This window comes from Chaetodon auriga, chromosome 1 (assembly GCF_051107435.1).
Source record: "Chaetodon auriga isolate fChaAug3 chromosome 1, fChaAug3.hap1, whole genome shotgun sequence".
In the NCBI taxonomy this organism is placed as follows: Eukaryota; Metazoa; Chordata; class Actinopteri; order Chaetodontiformes; family Chaetodontidae; genus Chaetodon; species Chaetodon auriga.
The window spans coordinates 3,884,092-3,897,197 of record NC_135074.1 but is presented as its reverse complement, the minus strand read 5'-3'; the positions used below and the strand labels follow the sequence as shown (position 1 = coordinate 3,897,197).

Here is a 13,106-nt window from a genome sequence, read left to right as displayed (position 1 = left end):
ATCCTGAAATGATGCAAAGCTTCATTGCTGCCATGCCAAAAGCTTTTCTTCAAAATAATAACTCCAGTGCCAAAAAGTGAGGTTATAATGGCAACACACGCACGCACGCAGACACGAAACTTTTTTTTTTAAGCACTCTGCATTTTTTTTCTCCTCTTGGAACCACGTGTAGGGTTTCAACCCCCGACAGTGACAGACAGCGCCACTGACCAATGAGGAAGCAGGGATCTGTCGGTTTTTCTCGGGTCACGGTTTAATGGTGCCAATCTGACACCGGCAGAGGCCGGCCCGGGCTGCATAGGCGTGTCCTGCGCTACAAAGTCCCTCCAGCCTGATTTACTGCAACTTCTCCAACTTTGGGAAAGTTGCGCAGTCTGCCCAGAGCTTTGCAAAGCGCTTCAGTCCCCTCACAATAAAACCATCCAGCTCTTCCAGTTCTTTTACCCTGCTTTGCTTTATCATGCATAACAGCCATGTTAGTCATCTGCTGCTCTCTCTTCTCTGCATCGGGCTGACTGGTAAGTACTCTTTACGTTGGAGCTGTGTGCGGTGAAGCTCACGTCTGTTTCTCTTAGATATAGGTCAGCTAAAGCGATCCGCTGCTTCAGACAGACAGCTGAATGTGTTATTAAAGATCAGTTGTAGGAAGTCGACTGTGGTTTCCTCCTGTCTGGTTGTGAGGTTCCCTGACAGCGAGCGTAATGAGTAATCACGGCAATAATAACTTGCACGCTGTTTCTAATAGTCGCAGTCTGCAGATTTCTGCAAACCACAGATGAGCTGTTGAACGTGGCTGTACGAGTCACAGGGCAGAAGGCTGTGTTTGCGCATCGTTGCCGTTGTTTGATGGAGACTGTCCTTCCCCACAGCCCAGTCTGAGCTGGAGACGGATGAAGTGGTTCCCAGGCTGCTGTCCGGGCAGGAGGCGCACCTGTCCACCGACCACACTGCCCGCACGCTGCGGCACCGCGGCCAGCGCTCCCTGGACGTGCCGGGTGGAGGACACTCTGACCCGGATCATATCATTCTGTCACTGCCCGCTTTTGGAAGAAACTTGTATCTAAGTCTGACGCGGGACAACACGTTCCTGTCAGGAGACTTCGTGGTGGAGGAGAGGCGCAGGGACCAGAGCGCAGCGGTGAGCCGCTTATCCATGAACCAGCTCTGCTTTTACTCCGGCTCCGTCGTCAACCACACAGAATCTCTGGCATCTGTGAGCACCTGTGGCGGCCTGGTAAATCCATCTTCATTTTTTTGGACTTATTGATAGGTTTCGTGTCATTCAATCCAAGCAGCTGAGCTCCAGACCATTCCATTAAATGCACTGAAAAGGCAGGTTGGATTTCTGTAGTTTGGCCTGGAGAGACGAGCAGCAGCGTCTCTGCTGATGAGCCCTGAGTATGATTCTAAGCTCCTGTCTCATCAGTCATTGTGGTTAATATCTTAAGCACCACTGACCTGCCAGTGGGTCAAAGCAGTTTGAAGTCACAGTGTGCAGCCAAGCACTTTTCAGATCCATCGATCTTTATTTAAAGTGCTTGTGGAGATCCCAGTTTCCAAAGATTAATCTGTCAGGCTGAAATTTGGGAAATTTGTCTAAAGTAATGAAGACATGCAAAGAATTTTCATTTGATAGAAATTTTGTCATTTTGACAGGCTACTTTCAGATGATACAAAAGGGGGAAACTGCATGTTAATGAACTGAGCGATTTGGTTTTAAGATCAGGGAAAACTTTAAAATTGACTTTGAGGTAAAATTATTTTTGTTAAACTATTTCCAAGTTGAAGAATAGCTTTCTTTGCTCAACATATGCTAAAGAGTTCTTTAATATTACTGCGTTCAAATCTCAATGTGATTGATACAGTAAAATAGTGGAATGAGATGGTTCTTTAAGCTACATTGGAAAGATAAAATGGGGAAACTGGATTTTAAGAGCTCAAACCAACTACTTTACAACAATAACCAAACATCCATCTTAAACAAAGTTACGCCTCCATCCCACAGACTCTCAGCATCTCCCGGTCTGCTGTTCTGTAACAGAGCCTGACCTCTGACTTCCCTGTGGACGGGGAGTTAAAGAAAATCTGAATTTCTCCGCTGTGAGCACTGAAGTTCCACATTAGCTGAGGCATTTGGATAATGCTCTTATGTAAAGTGAGTGTGCAGGTAGGGGTTCAGGCTTGGTCCTGGACTCTTCAGCAGAAACGGGCTTGAAGCCAGCTCTTAAAGTAGACTGCGCTCCTTTATTTCCTCAATATATCCTCAGTGACAGTTTAAGCATTCAGCTGACCTACAATGAATGAGCAGATCATTGTCCAGCTGCGTACAGACACTCAGACACATGGTGGGTTTATATGGAAAAAAAACCAGAGGCAGCTGCAGCAGTTGAACCTGCAGCCTCTTAGTCTTTCCAGAGCAGGACGTGTCAGGGTGAGCGGCTGAGGGGCAAAGAGAAACTGTGCCCCAGTTTCAAGCTTTACACTAATTCAAGAGAACACATACTATGTACTTACAGTATGTTTACAGTGCTCTATTGTGGTAGAAATTAGAGTAATGTGCTGTTAGGAGCTAATGGGAAATGATGCAAGACTCAACGTCAACCAAGCTGCAACACTTGTGCCAATTTCAAATATGAAAAAGCAGTGTTTTTTTCTTCTGAGCAGTCCACAAGCACCCACACCACTGTCAACACTTTCTTGACTTTCCAGCTGTGAGTAACCATTTCTCTTGTGCATTGCATTGTGGGCGACGGTGTCCATCAACACCACACTCAAAAGCTGAGCAATCTTATGCTACGTGCTGGCATTTCTAAAGGACCATTTTGGTTTATAACAGCTTTGGTCTTATTTTTGTTGTTTTGTCCATCATTCCTGCCACTAATAAGACTGTACTCTCCAGAAAGATATATCAGCATGACTGACATTTTTGGCCACTTTTGGTTGATTACAGATGTTGTGGCATTGATGTCAGATGTTAAGTAACCAAAAAATGTGAGTGGAAAATGTTTATTTAGTAACAGCATCTCATTACATGATTTGCCCAACAGAGAGCACTGATGAGTTTATTTTTCCATGGTGAGTATCCCACTCATGTCACTGCTCTTTGATGAGAGTCCTTTAAATTTGACTTCTGAAACTTATTTAAGTTATATGTTCACACCCAAATATCAGTATCAACATAAAAAACAGTATTGTCTGGGCTATGCTCACAGAGATAATTGCATCACTAGAGTGAAGTCTGACGAGACAAGAAACTTTGTCTGTGGTGTAAACATGAAACGCTTTTTAAAGACTGGCCTCTTCACTCAAGTTGTTCAGTACGTTATTATAAATGATGGTCAAAAGTATGAAAATAAGACTCAAGTTTTAATATACAGTGTTATAATAAACACCATTATTTTCCAGGGTATAATAAATATACCACAGACTCAAGCATGGTTAGAATTCTGTACAATTGGGACACATTTATAGTTTAGCTAGAGTAATTCCATTTAATTAAATGAGTTCAGTTAAAGATTGTATGTAAGTGACTGTAAGCGTAGGACTCATCATCGCACATCTTTTGTTTACACTGTAGAATTCAGGACTAAATCAACAGCAGGAGTCTTTGCTGGGATTCGGCTGAAACTCGAGGCTTCTGTCTGTTACAGTTCCTAGAAATTTTATTAGCAGCTCAGAGTGTACCAGATATTGGTTTGCCACATCCAAGTTTCCAAGCAAACTGCTCTTTGAAGCAGTAAGAAAAGGCAAAGCTGGTAGCTAGTGTGCCACACACACACACACACACACACACACACACACACGCACACATACACATACACATACACATACACATAATGCTTCCTGCATGTTTGATCTTAAGTCTGACTAGGAGTGTGATCAGGCTGTCTGCATTTGTCCAGACTTCACACACACACACACACACACACACACACACACACACACACACACACTCTCTGATGTGTCATGGAAGCATGTAGTGTGTACCCTGGATGCCTTTTAAACTGGGAGTAAAGCTGTGATTGGCTGCCAGCCAGAGTGGACTTCTGACCTTTCATTGCCATTTAGCTGATTTTCATTTCTCTTTTCGAGACAGCTGCTAGATTTTATTATGTTGAAAAGTTTTTTTTTTTCTTTTCTTTTTTTTTTTTTTAACTGTGATGTCCAGTCAGGCTCGGTGACACCTTAAGTGGGAGAAGCTAGTCTCAGCCATGCACACAGCACACCTCACCACAAATGTATTATGGCTTGCCTGTGTGACACTGATCTCCATATGGTCCTGGCTATATGTAACACTATCCAGTCACAGCTGCTGTCCTTAAACCTGCAAATCAGTCAGCCCGGCTGGCTCAGCGCGCACACAGCCGTGCACACACCGTCCATTTGTCATGGTTGCAAAGTGGCACAAGTTGTCAGTTTTATTTGAGTTGTTAAATCAGCAGCTTGTTTTTGGTTGAGGCTCAAGTCAAGCAGAGCCCCCGATACCGTGTCCTTGTGTGTTTGTTTTCTCATATTACTGTCAGTGGAGTGGCAGTAGACAAATTGGATTGTATGGTGCATCCAACAGCTTCCAACATCTGTGAATGCAGTGGAGGGAACAGGAAAGGTGGAGGCACTGATGTTTCCTGATGTACCACAACAGTCACCAGAATAGACATCCACCCGTTTGTCTTAGTTTAACAAATAATCTGTAATGTACAATGATATAAAACAGAGAAAAGTAGCAAATCGGCACCTTTTTTTGGGACTTTTTGGAGTTGTTAGATAAATGACTCAAGTGGACGTTGATCAGATCTGTATGACACATTTTTTTGTCGAGTCGACTAACAAATTAGTGGATTAATCATCTCAGTACTGCACTGCTACCATGTCTACTAGAGCAGTGCCAACTTTGTTTCTTATCAGTAATATGGAATGAATACAAATATTTTGTGTCTGCGTTTAAAATTTATTTTAAAAAATCAGGGAAAAAAAATCTATCCGTCTCAGAAATTCAGCATTTGTCAGGCTGCAGTTGTCACAACTTAACTAACACCTTGTTTCCCTTGTTTAGTCTAATTGAGACTAATACTTCACAGGGACTAGGAATGTTGATCAGATCCTCTGGATAAAGTCTTCTGTCATGGTATTGACTAATTGTTAGTGCAATATTGACATGGTGATATTGAGACTCTCTGGAAAATCAATTGACAAACTGTTCATGTATAAAATAAGCAGAAGGAAGTGTTTTTGGTTGATTCAGTGATTGTAATACCTGACAAATCAAGGTGCTTCACCATATTGAAGCAAAAATCTTTATATATCTTTATATCAGCTGACATAACAGGGAATGCTCCAACATGTGGAGGCTGTCTTCCCAAGAAAACCATGAGCATCAGTCAGTTGGTCAAATGCCTAAATGACCCATGTATATGTTTAACAGACCTCCGCTCGTGTGGATTGTGGCTGTTGTCTGTCGGAAGCAAAGTAGTTTTTAACCAGAGTGGCAGCACATCGTGTTTCAAGTCCTCATTTCTGTAATTCAAGTCTATCTCAAGTTGAAGTTTCAAGATTCTTTATCAGCATTAAGGCAGTGCTTAAACCTTGTAACCCCACTTATGAGGACAACTGACACACAAGCAGTTCCACATCCTTAAAGTAGGCGTAGGTGTGTGTGGTTGCTGTCCATCTTTCTTCACTGTACACTTCTATAAATAGCATCTTAAAGCCATGTTTCTGAAACTGCTGTGGCATCAGATAACCCTATCCCCAGCAGCAGCAGTTGAAGCCTGGCCTATTCCCAGACTTAAACATAAGTGAAATGGAGGTTTATTTAGAGAAACTGGAGAAACTGGGTCATTCCAGCTGTAGACCTATTAGAACAAAGAACAACAGGATTTCATCATATAAATAGATTGTAGCTAAACATAATAAACTGAAAGTATGGGAAAGAACATTAGCTGTACTATTTGGATGTCCTCACAGTGGCGATACAACTTGCAGAACTGATTTCTTACTTCAGTTCACTGTAACACAGGAAAGATTAAATCACACTCTTCCAGCTGAGGAAGGAGGGATTTTAAACCTCCTCAGATCCAACCGAACACAGCTGTCTTTGCATGGCTGTGATATACCTTTCTCTCTGGCTAATGCCTGTGAATAGTATCATGTAGCCATGTTTGTGGAGCTGTAGAAATGCTTTAATCCATCCTCCAGTCCACATTATGCAGGCTAACAGCATTTGTTAGCCCTGGGGCTCAGTTGGGAGCGGAACGTTTGTGCAAACGTTGGAACAGACTGAGTTGCTGCTCTGTTTTATAGCATACCACGCTGCTCTAGTCAGAGCAGGCCTGCTCATAGTAGCTGCACTGTAGCTGCTGTCTGTGCTTTGTCTTGTTTCTCCTCTGTTAGTTGCTGTTGTAAATGTGCAGAGACCTCACTACTATGTGCTGGAAAGAGGGATGAATGGCAATTTGACTGTTTACACTTGACTTTCGTTTTGACATGAGAGCTGATTGATAGAAGTTCTTCAGTAGATGCTGTCAGAGGTGTTTGTTGGATGGTCCACGAGCTCCAGAAGCCTCCATCTCCCCCACCTTTCAGAATGGAAACTTTTAGCCATAGCAGCTTTTATTGAAGTTAGCACAACAAGCTGATTTTCATGCGAGTTAGACCTTATGGCAAGCTCCAATGAAAGACTGCAGCAGGGTGAGATGTGGAGAGTTGTGGATAAGAGAAGGATGTTGTGTTGGTGTTGCTCCGCTGTGCGTGAATGGAGACGCATCGAACATGCTAACAGGCCTGGAATTAAGTCATTTTCAGGGTAAGGCCACTTTGGCCTTTCATAAATACAGATTTCTGGGGGCATCACGATCAAATCCAATGGTGCAATAGCAGTAATTACAAATTATGAAAAAAAAAAGTATCCAATCAACAATCAGGAGTCAGTGCATTGAAAAACAGTGCTGAGTTTACTGAAATTGTAAGCACTCATATTGTTATATTTTTATCATAAAATAAAGTCTGTACTTGGGTTTAGGGTGATCAAGATGAATCCGAATAAGTTTCGTCTAAGCTTACACTTTTTTTTACATTTTAAACATTGAACACGCTGAGAAACTTCTCAAGGTGAGTCTACCCATCTCTTCTTTTCACTAGATACACTGCAGACACACAGCAGCTGACAGAAAGAGGAGGTCATATTATGCAGAGAAGTATTAGCTGTTTCTGGGTGAATAAATGTTAATGTTGCTAAAAGCTAAAGTAGGGCAGTGAACTTTCAAGTTTCAACATGCATGCAACCATTTACTGATCTGCCACCACCAGGAATCAACACACAATATGAAGACTGTAAAATATGAATCAAACCAGTAGCTAACTGCAGTCAATGAATGTTTAACAACCTTATTAATGCTTTAGCAGTTACTTAGTGTTTCTGTGGTGGTGTAAAACTTTAAAAAGTATACATACAGCATTTGAATTAAATGGAACCTCCCTGCGCTCTTTGGGGAAAACTTCAAAATTCAACATACTAACAATTCCTTACATGTCCACAAAAGCACGTCACTCGACGAGCTTGACAGTCATCTTGTCAATTCAGCATCAATATAATTCATATTGATGCTGAAGAAACTCTAGATTGAATAATACTGATTGCTGTGTACAGATAAGTGGCAAGTCCGATCTCACAGTGAACTACATAGAGTTTAGAAGTTGCTAACACTGTGCAGCAATATTCCTGTAAACTGAAGAATACACGTTTTAATACGCTGCACAGTGTTTAACTCCTTGTGCTCATCACATAATGTTAATTGTTAGCTAGTGACTTTTGAGTGCAGGGGAGCACTCGAGGACCTTTTTTGACTCATTGGTGGCATGGAACATCTTCTATGGAGCGGTCTGCTGGAGCAGCGGCATCTCTACTGTTGACAGAAAGAAACTCCACAAACTGGTCAAGAAGGCCAGCTCTGTCCTTGGATGCTCCCTCGATCCAGTGGAGGTTTTGGGAGAAAGGAGGATGATGGCTAAGCTGTCATCCCTGACGGAGAGCATATCCCACCCGATGCAGGACTCTCTGACAGCACTGGGCAGCAGATTTTATAATCAACACTGCTCCCAGTCGACCACACACACCCAAACTGACAAATTCACTCATGTTCAATATCAGTGTATACTAAACTGTACAGTATCAATACTTCCTACATGCAATAATGAGAACTTAGACATTGCCTTGTTTTACTTATTTTTTTTACTGATCCTTTCTTGCTTTATTTACTTATGCTTCTATTTGAGCACCATACCATTTGCTGCTGTAACACTGCAAATTTCCCCACTGTGGGATCAATAAAGGATCATTTTTTTACTCCTTTTGGGAATAATCAGTTTTGTCTTGTACATGTCTGTTTTGTGCACAGACAGGGCTTATTCAGATCGGGGAGGACAACCTGTTCATTCAGCCGGTGGGTGAAAATGACCCATCACAGTCATTCTCCGGACTTAAACACCGGCTGCTGCGACAACGACGCTCTGCCAAGACTGGCTCTGCTCCAGATGCTGACCAGACCAACTACTGTGGGACTGTTCAAGGTGAGTGACACAAAGAGCGAGACTGGATGACACAGGATTTGGGATTATGGTCACACTGACATCAAGGTTTGCTGAGGCCATGAAAAAGACTGGCCAGCCACCATTTGTGAGGGAGGAAATGAGTTGTAAACGTGAAACATAGTGTGCATGGATTCATGTGCAGGTTCTTCCGTACACTTCCTCACTTAAATTCCATGCATGCATCATTTTGTGCAGGCTTCAAACATGTACTCCCTGATCCTGTTACATCAACAGCAGTCACGTATCCATACATATCCACCCAGCTCAGTAGAGCTTTTATTTTGAAACTTGCAGCTTTCATGCAGTTGAGTTGTAATACTTTGATAATAGTGTGAATTTCCAGATGAGCATATAATTGGTGTGTATGCCAAAAGAGCAAAGAAAGGTGTGATCCAAGACACAAAGAAGTAAAGGCAATTTGTAGACCGACATTAGAGGCAGAAGGCTTCATCATTCAGAATGCTCACCATCAGCAGCTTAAAGACAGTAATTTGTTTTGAGCTGGATCTCATTTTCGTAGTTTTGGTGATCAGTCCCTCCAAGTAGATAGTTTAGAAAATGGTGACATCACTAAAAAGTGTGACGGGCCAAAAAAACACAATCAGACAGGTTGAAAACAAACCTCCAGGTTAGACAAACTTATTTAGGGTTAGGGTTAGGGTTAGGGTTAAACAAAGGTGTGTTGTTGAAGTACTACCCAAGCTGTCTGCTGTAAATGTCCATCACAGTCTACAAACCCACTTCATGCTTCAGCTTTGACCCACTGTACTGTAGCTGTGTGCACACAGTCTTGATCGTTGAGATGGACTGCTGTCAGACAGGTAGTTTTACAAAAAGGCTCATTTTGACCTATTGAACAACTGCTGTGCTCTTGTTTTGCATGTTGGCTCAATTTAATTCTCAAATTCTGATTGTAGAATGACCAAATGTTTCTCACTTGTGACACTCTTGAAAATGGTTCTTAAACATTTACAAATAGTACATTGCAAATACAAGCAGTTGTATGCTGACATGTTTTTGGCAGAGAAAGAGCTTCATACATACTGGTCAAATTACAGTGGATGGGATTGGTGTGATTTTTCAGAATCTGGCAAATGTTTCTTACACTCACCTCACAACACCTGAAACCTCTTCCAAATGCCTCTGCAGTGATGTGCTCGCAGTGAGCTGTGTGAATGAACCTCGGCCTGCCTCTCCGCCCTCCTGGCTGAAATAGGCCGGCTGAACATCCCAGGGAAGCAGGGCTAATAAATCATAGGTTTCAGAGCAACATTTACTGCTATCTGATATGCTTTGATGTTCATTCAGCTCCAGTGTGTTGTAAGAGAGGCTGTGTGGAATGCAGATGTTTCCTTATTTAATGTGTGTCTCCTCTCTGCAAAGTTCTTGTTGGAACCTGCTGAGCCCCTCGCTGTTAACGCTATCAAACTCTGAGCAAACTCTCTCTGCTCGTTTACATTAATAATGTGCATATTTTCCTAACCCTTGGTGTCTCTTTGCCAAGATTATAGATTTTTGCAGTGAGGAATTCACTGAGGACTTTTTTTTTTTAAAGCAGAGCAAAACCGGTGTCCTGTTTTTTGAATATGGCAGTTTTGTACCATGGAGCACACCTGAGTCAAAAGCACTAATGACTGGCTTGGGAAGTCATGGAAAAGTTTAAATAGTTGCAGATTGGAGCTATAGTTATCCAAACATTTCCCTGAGAAGAGAGCTGTTCTGGAGGCAGAGTCAGTGAGTGAAGCCAAAGAACCATGTCACACATCCAGGAACCTGAATTTAAAGGTTGCTGTAGGTTTTCTTGCTTTTCTACCTTCTCAGTAGATCTATGTTTTAGTTTTACAGACTTCTGAGCCACATTGGAGGCAGAAATGATTTTGAAACAAACCAAAAATAACTGAAGTTAGCTGTTCATGGTGATCTGTATGTGTCTATATTGTCTAGATCAGGAAGAAAATCATGCTAATACATGTGCAAATGCAGCAGAATGCATTGCTGTCACATTGTGAATGGAACTCAGTCAGGTGTAGGTTCATTCTGTACAGTTGTGACTACATTTCTAAGAAAGAAACAATGGTTGGAATTCAGCCATCTTTCATTTTTTTCTAGACCTGTGCTCTTCCTAATGTGATGTCAAAATGTCTTCAATGAAAAGGGCTCAAATATATAATGTCACTTTCAGACAGAAAATTAGCTCAATTTGCATATTGAGATCTGATCCCAGTGCCAACGTATTTCAGATAAAGAGAACATGTAAAAATGCCAGGCGTAACCTCAAAGACCCAAGTGATCAGATGTCATTATCCAGATTACATACACAGACACAGATCACAGGTTACAGGTACAATGTGTAAGATGGCCGCCTGTCGAAAGTCACTCCAGACAAATGGGGCAACATATCACCAGAGTGTACGCTGCTCACTATACTGTTTGGCTGTAGTTAGCGGCTGTTGGATAATTAGCTCAGTTAGCTGTGCAGCTAATGGCCTGTGAGCTGCCTGAGTCTGCCCAGACAGGCACCAGGGGTATGTTGTTTAGACCACAGGACAGTGGAACCAGGCCCAGCAGCCTTCCAGTAAACCTGGCCAGATCGGGACCGAACACAGCCTCTGAGACCAAAAGAGACCAGTTTGGCGACAGGGAATGCAGTGCCAAGGTGTTTTACATCAGCAGGGCTTTGCTGTGACTCCCAGGAGTCAAAGACGTGAAGCTGGACAGGAGAGAGAGGAAGGTTGGGCATCGGCAGTGTAGGGCCAGAATATTTTCATATCTAGCCCGTGGAATAAGGGTCCATTTGGACCAAACCAGAGGTAGTGGTTGTTGGAGCAGTGGAAACACAAACCAAGATGGTTTTGGTGAGGGTTTTTTGCCTTTATTAGATAGTGCAGCTGGAGAGAGACAGGAAAGGGAGAGGAGAGTGGAGATGGCATGCAATAAGGGGCTCCAGGTTGGAACCGAATCTCATCTTAGTTCTACAAAAGAGAGAAAGTTGAATTCAGAAGGTGAACAGTAGTATTTTTTTGTACAATGAGTACGAATATTTCCTTTGTTGACATTTTGTGAGTTTATTTTTTGGACTAAGAAAAGCTAAGAGTGCTCACATACATCTCCCAGCTGAAACCATTGGGCCATGAGGTTCAAAGTGGTACTATGAGACAAGACAGGCTGGGGCTAGCTGGTTAGCATGCTAACCTCACAACACCTAGACATCTCTGACATATTGCTAGAACTGCTGCTTCTTCACATACTGTTGGTAATGTTAGTTCATTTTTTTAATGTTGGTAAACTGCAACTTGCTCAGTGGCCATCAGATCAGACTGTGGTCGTACTGGGAAGCTTAATGTGCAGATGTGTGCAACCCTGGATGTCTACAGGATGCAGTTACTTTGTTTACGGCTAGTGCTGGGCGGTATGACCAAAAATGCGTATCATGGTATTTTTCAATATTATGACGGTTTCACGGTATGCGACGGTATTTTTTTTCTTTCATCTGGAAGACAGATGTTTTAACACAGGTATGTCCAGGCACTCATTTGAGCGCATCCAGGCTGAGTACTGTTATCTTGTCTAAGCATGCGGAAAAACTCTTTTGAAAACACTTTTTCAGCCTTTTTTTCTGCTTGCTATTGTTCTTATTTCTCATAAAAGGACGAAATGCAAATAAAATAGTAAAATAACACCTCGGGCTGCTCAGCAGAGTCCTCTGTGAGTGCTCTGTCCATTCATGTGTAAATGAAGATGGAGAGGTGAAACTAACTGCGCACTTACACCGGTCAATAACTCAGCAACCCATTGGTTACTTTTGATGATTAACCCCTCTATCAACCAGTCAGAGTCAAGAGATTCGAGGGGCAGTGAAATAAGCAGACACTCTAAAGTAGACATACGCTATTTTTGTCTTTTTTTTACATGCACATACAATTTATTGCTGTATGAATTATGTTTCGTTTGGGTGGCAATGCTTGTAGAGGCTTATGGCTGAGTTTCTCCCTGTCATTCTGGCATGCTACAAGTTAGGATTGGTGCTTCCTAGCGTGAGCATTGATCATCTGAACTGCGGGCATCTCACGCTGCCCCCTGTACAGGCGGCGCAGACATTTGGCTCGGTTTTTCTTTTTCTTTTCCCGTGTTGCCTGTTGATGTGGAGGGCGCTGATCTTAACTTCATACATTCTTGATATTCCAAGACATGCTTGCGACTAAGGTGCTGGAGCAGATTGCTCGTGTTGCCGCCTCCGGCGACAACTTTGCTCTTTTTTTTTTTTTTTTTTTTTTAAACCAAAAAAACAACAGACACGGCTCCTCTTTTTGGCTCATCTCATCTAAGTTCATCTGTGTCATCATGTTCTACTAGTTTGTAGCTTCGATTTTGGAACTTTCGATGTCTATCCCATCCATCTTCACCGTAACGTAACACCAGAGCGCTACAGTTTACCCCCACCACGCCCTGCACCGTGCGTGTTTAGAAGCGCAACATTGAAAACGGTCCCGTCTGAAACAGTGTCGCGAGGCGCAGCGTTC

The 13,106-nt window shown here is 42.5% G+C and overlaps 1 protein-coding gene across 1 annotated transcript in view; it reads left to right on the top strand.

The window, feature by feature from the left end:
• Positions 1-393: 393 nt before the first annotated feature.
• The window catches only part of adamts17 (ADAM metallopeptidase with thrombospondin type 1 motif, 17), a 118,227-nt gene continuing 105,514 nt past the window's right edge, over positions 394-13,106 (top strand). Inside the window, exons 1-3 of the mRNA XM_076730170.1 lie at positions 394-518; positions 870-1,234; positions 8,394-8,565. Coding sequence (XP_076586285.1) covers positions 461-518; positions 870-1,234; positions 8,394-8,565 — 595 coding nt within the window. The 5' untranslated portion in view covers positions 394-460. The remainder of the gene's footprint in view (positions 519-869; positions 1,235-8,393; positions 8,566-13,106) is intronic.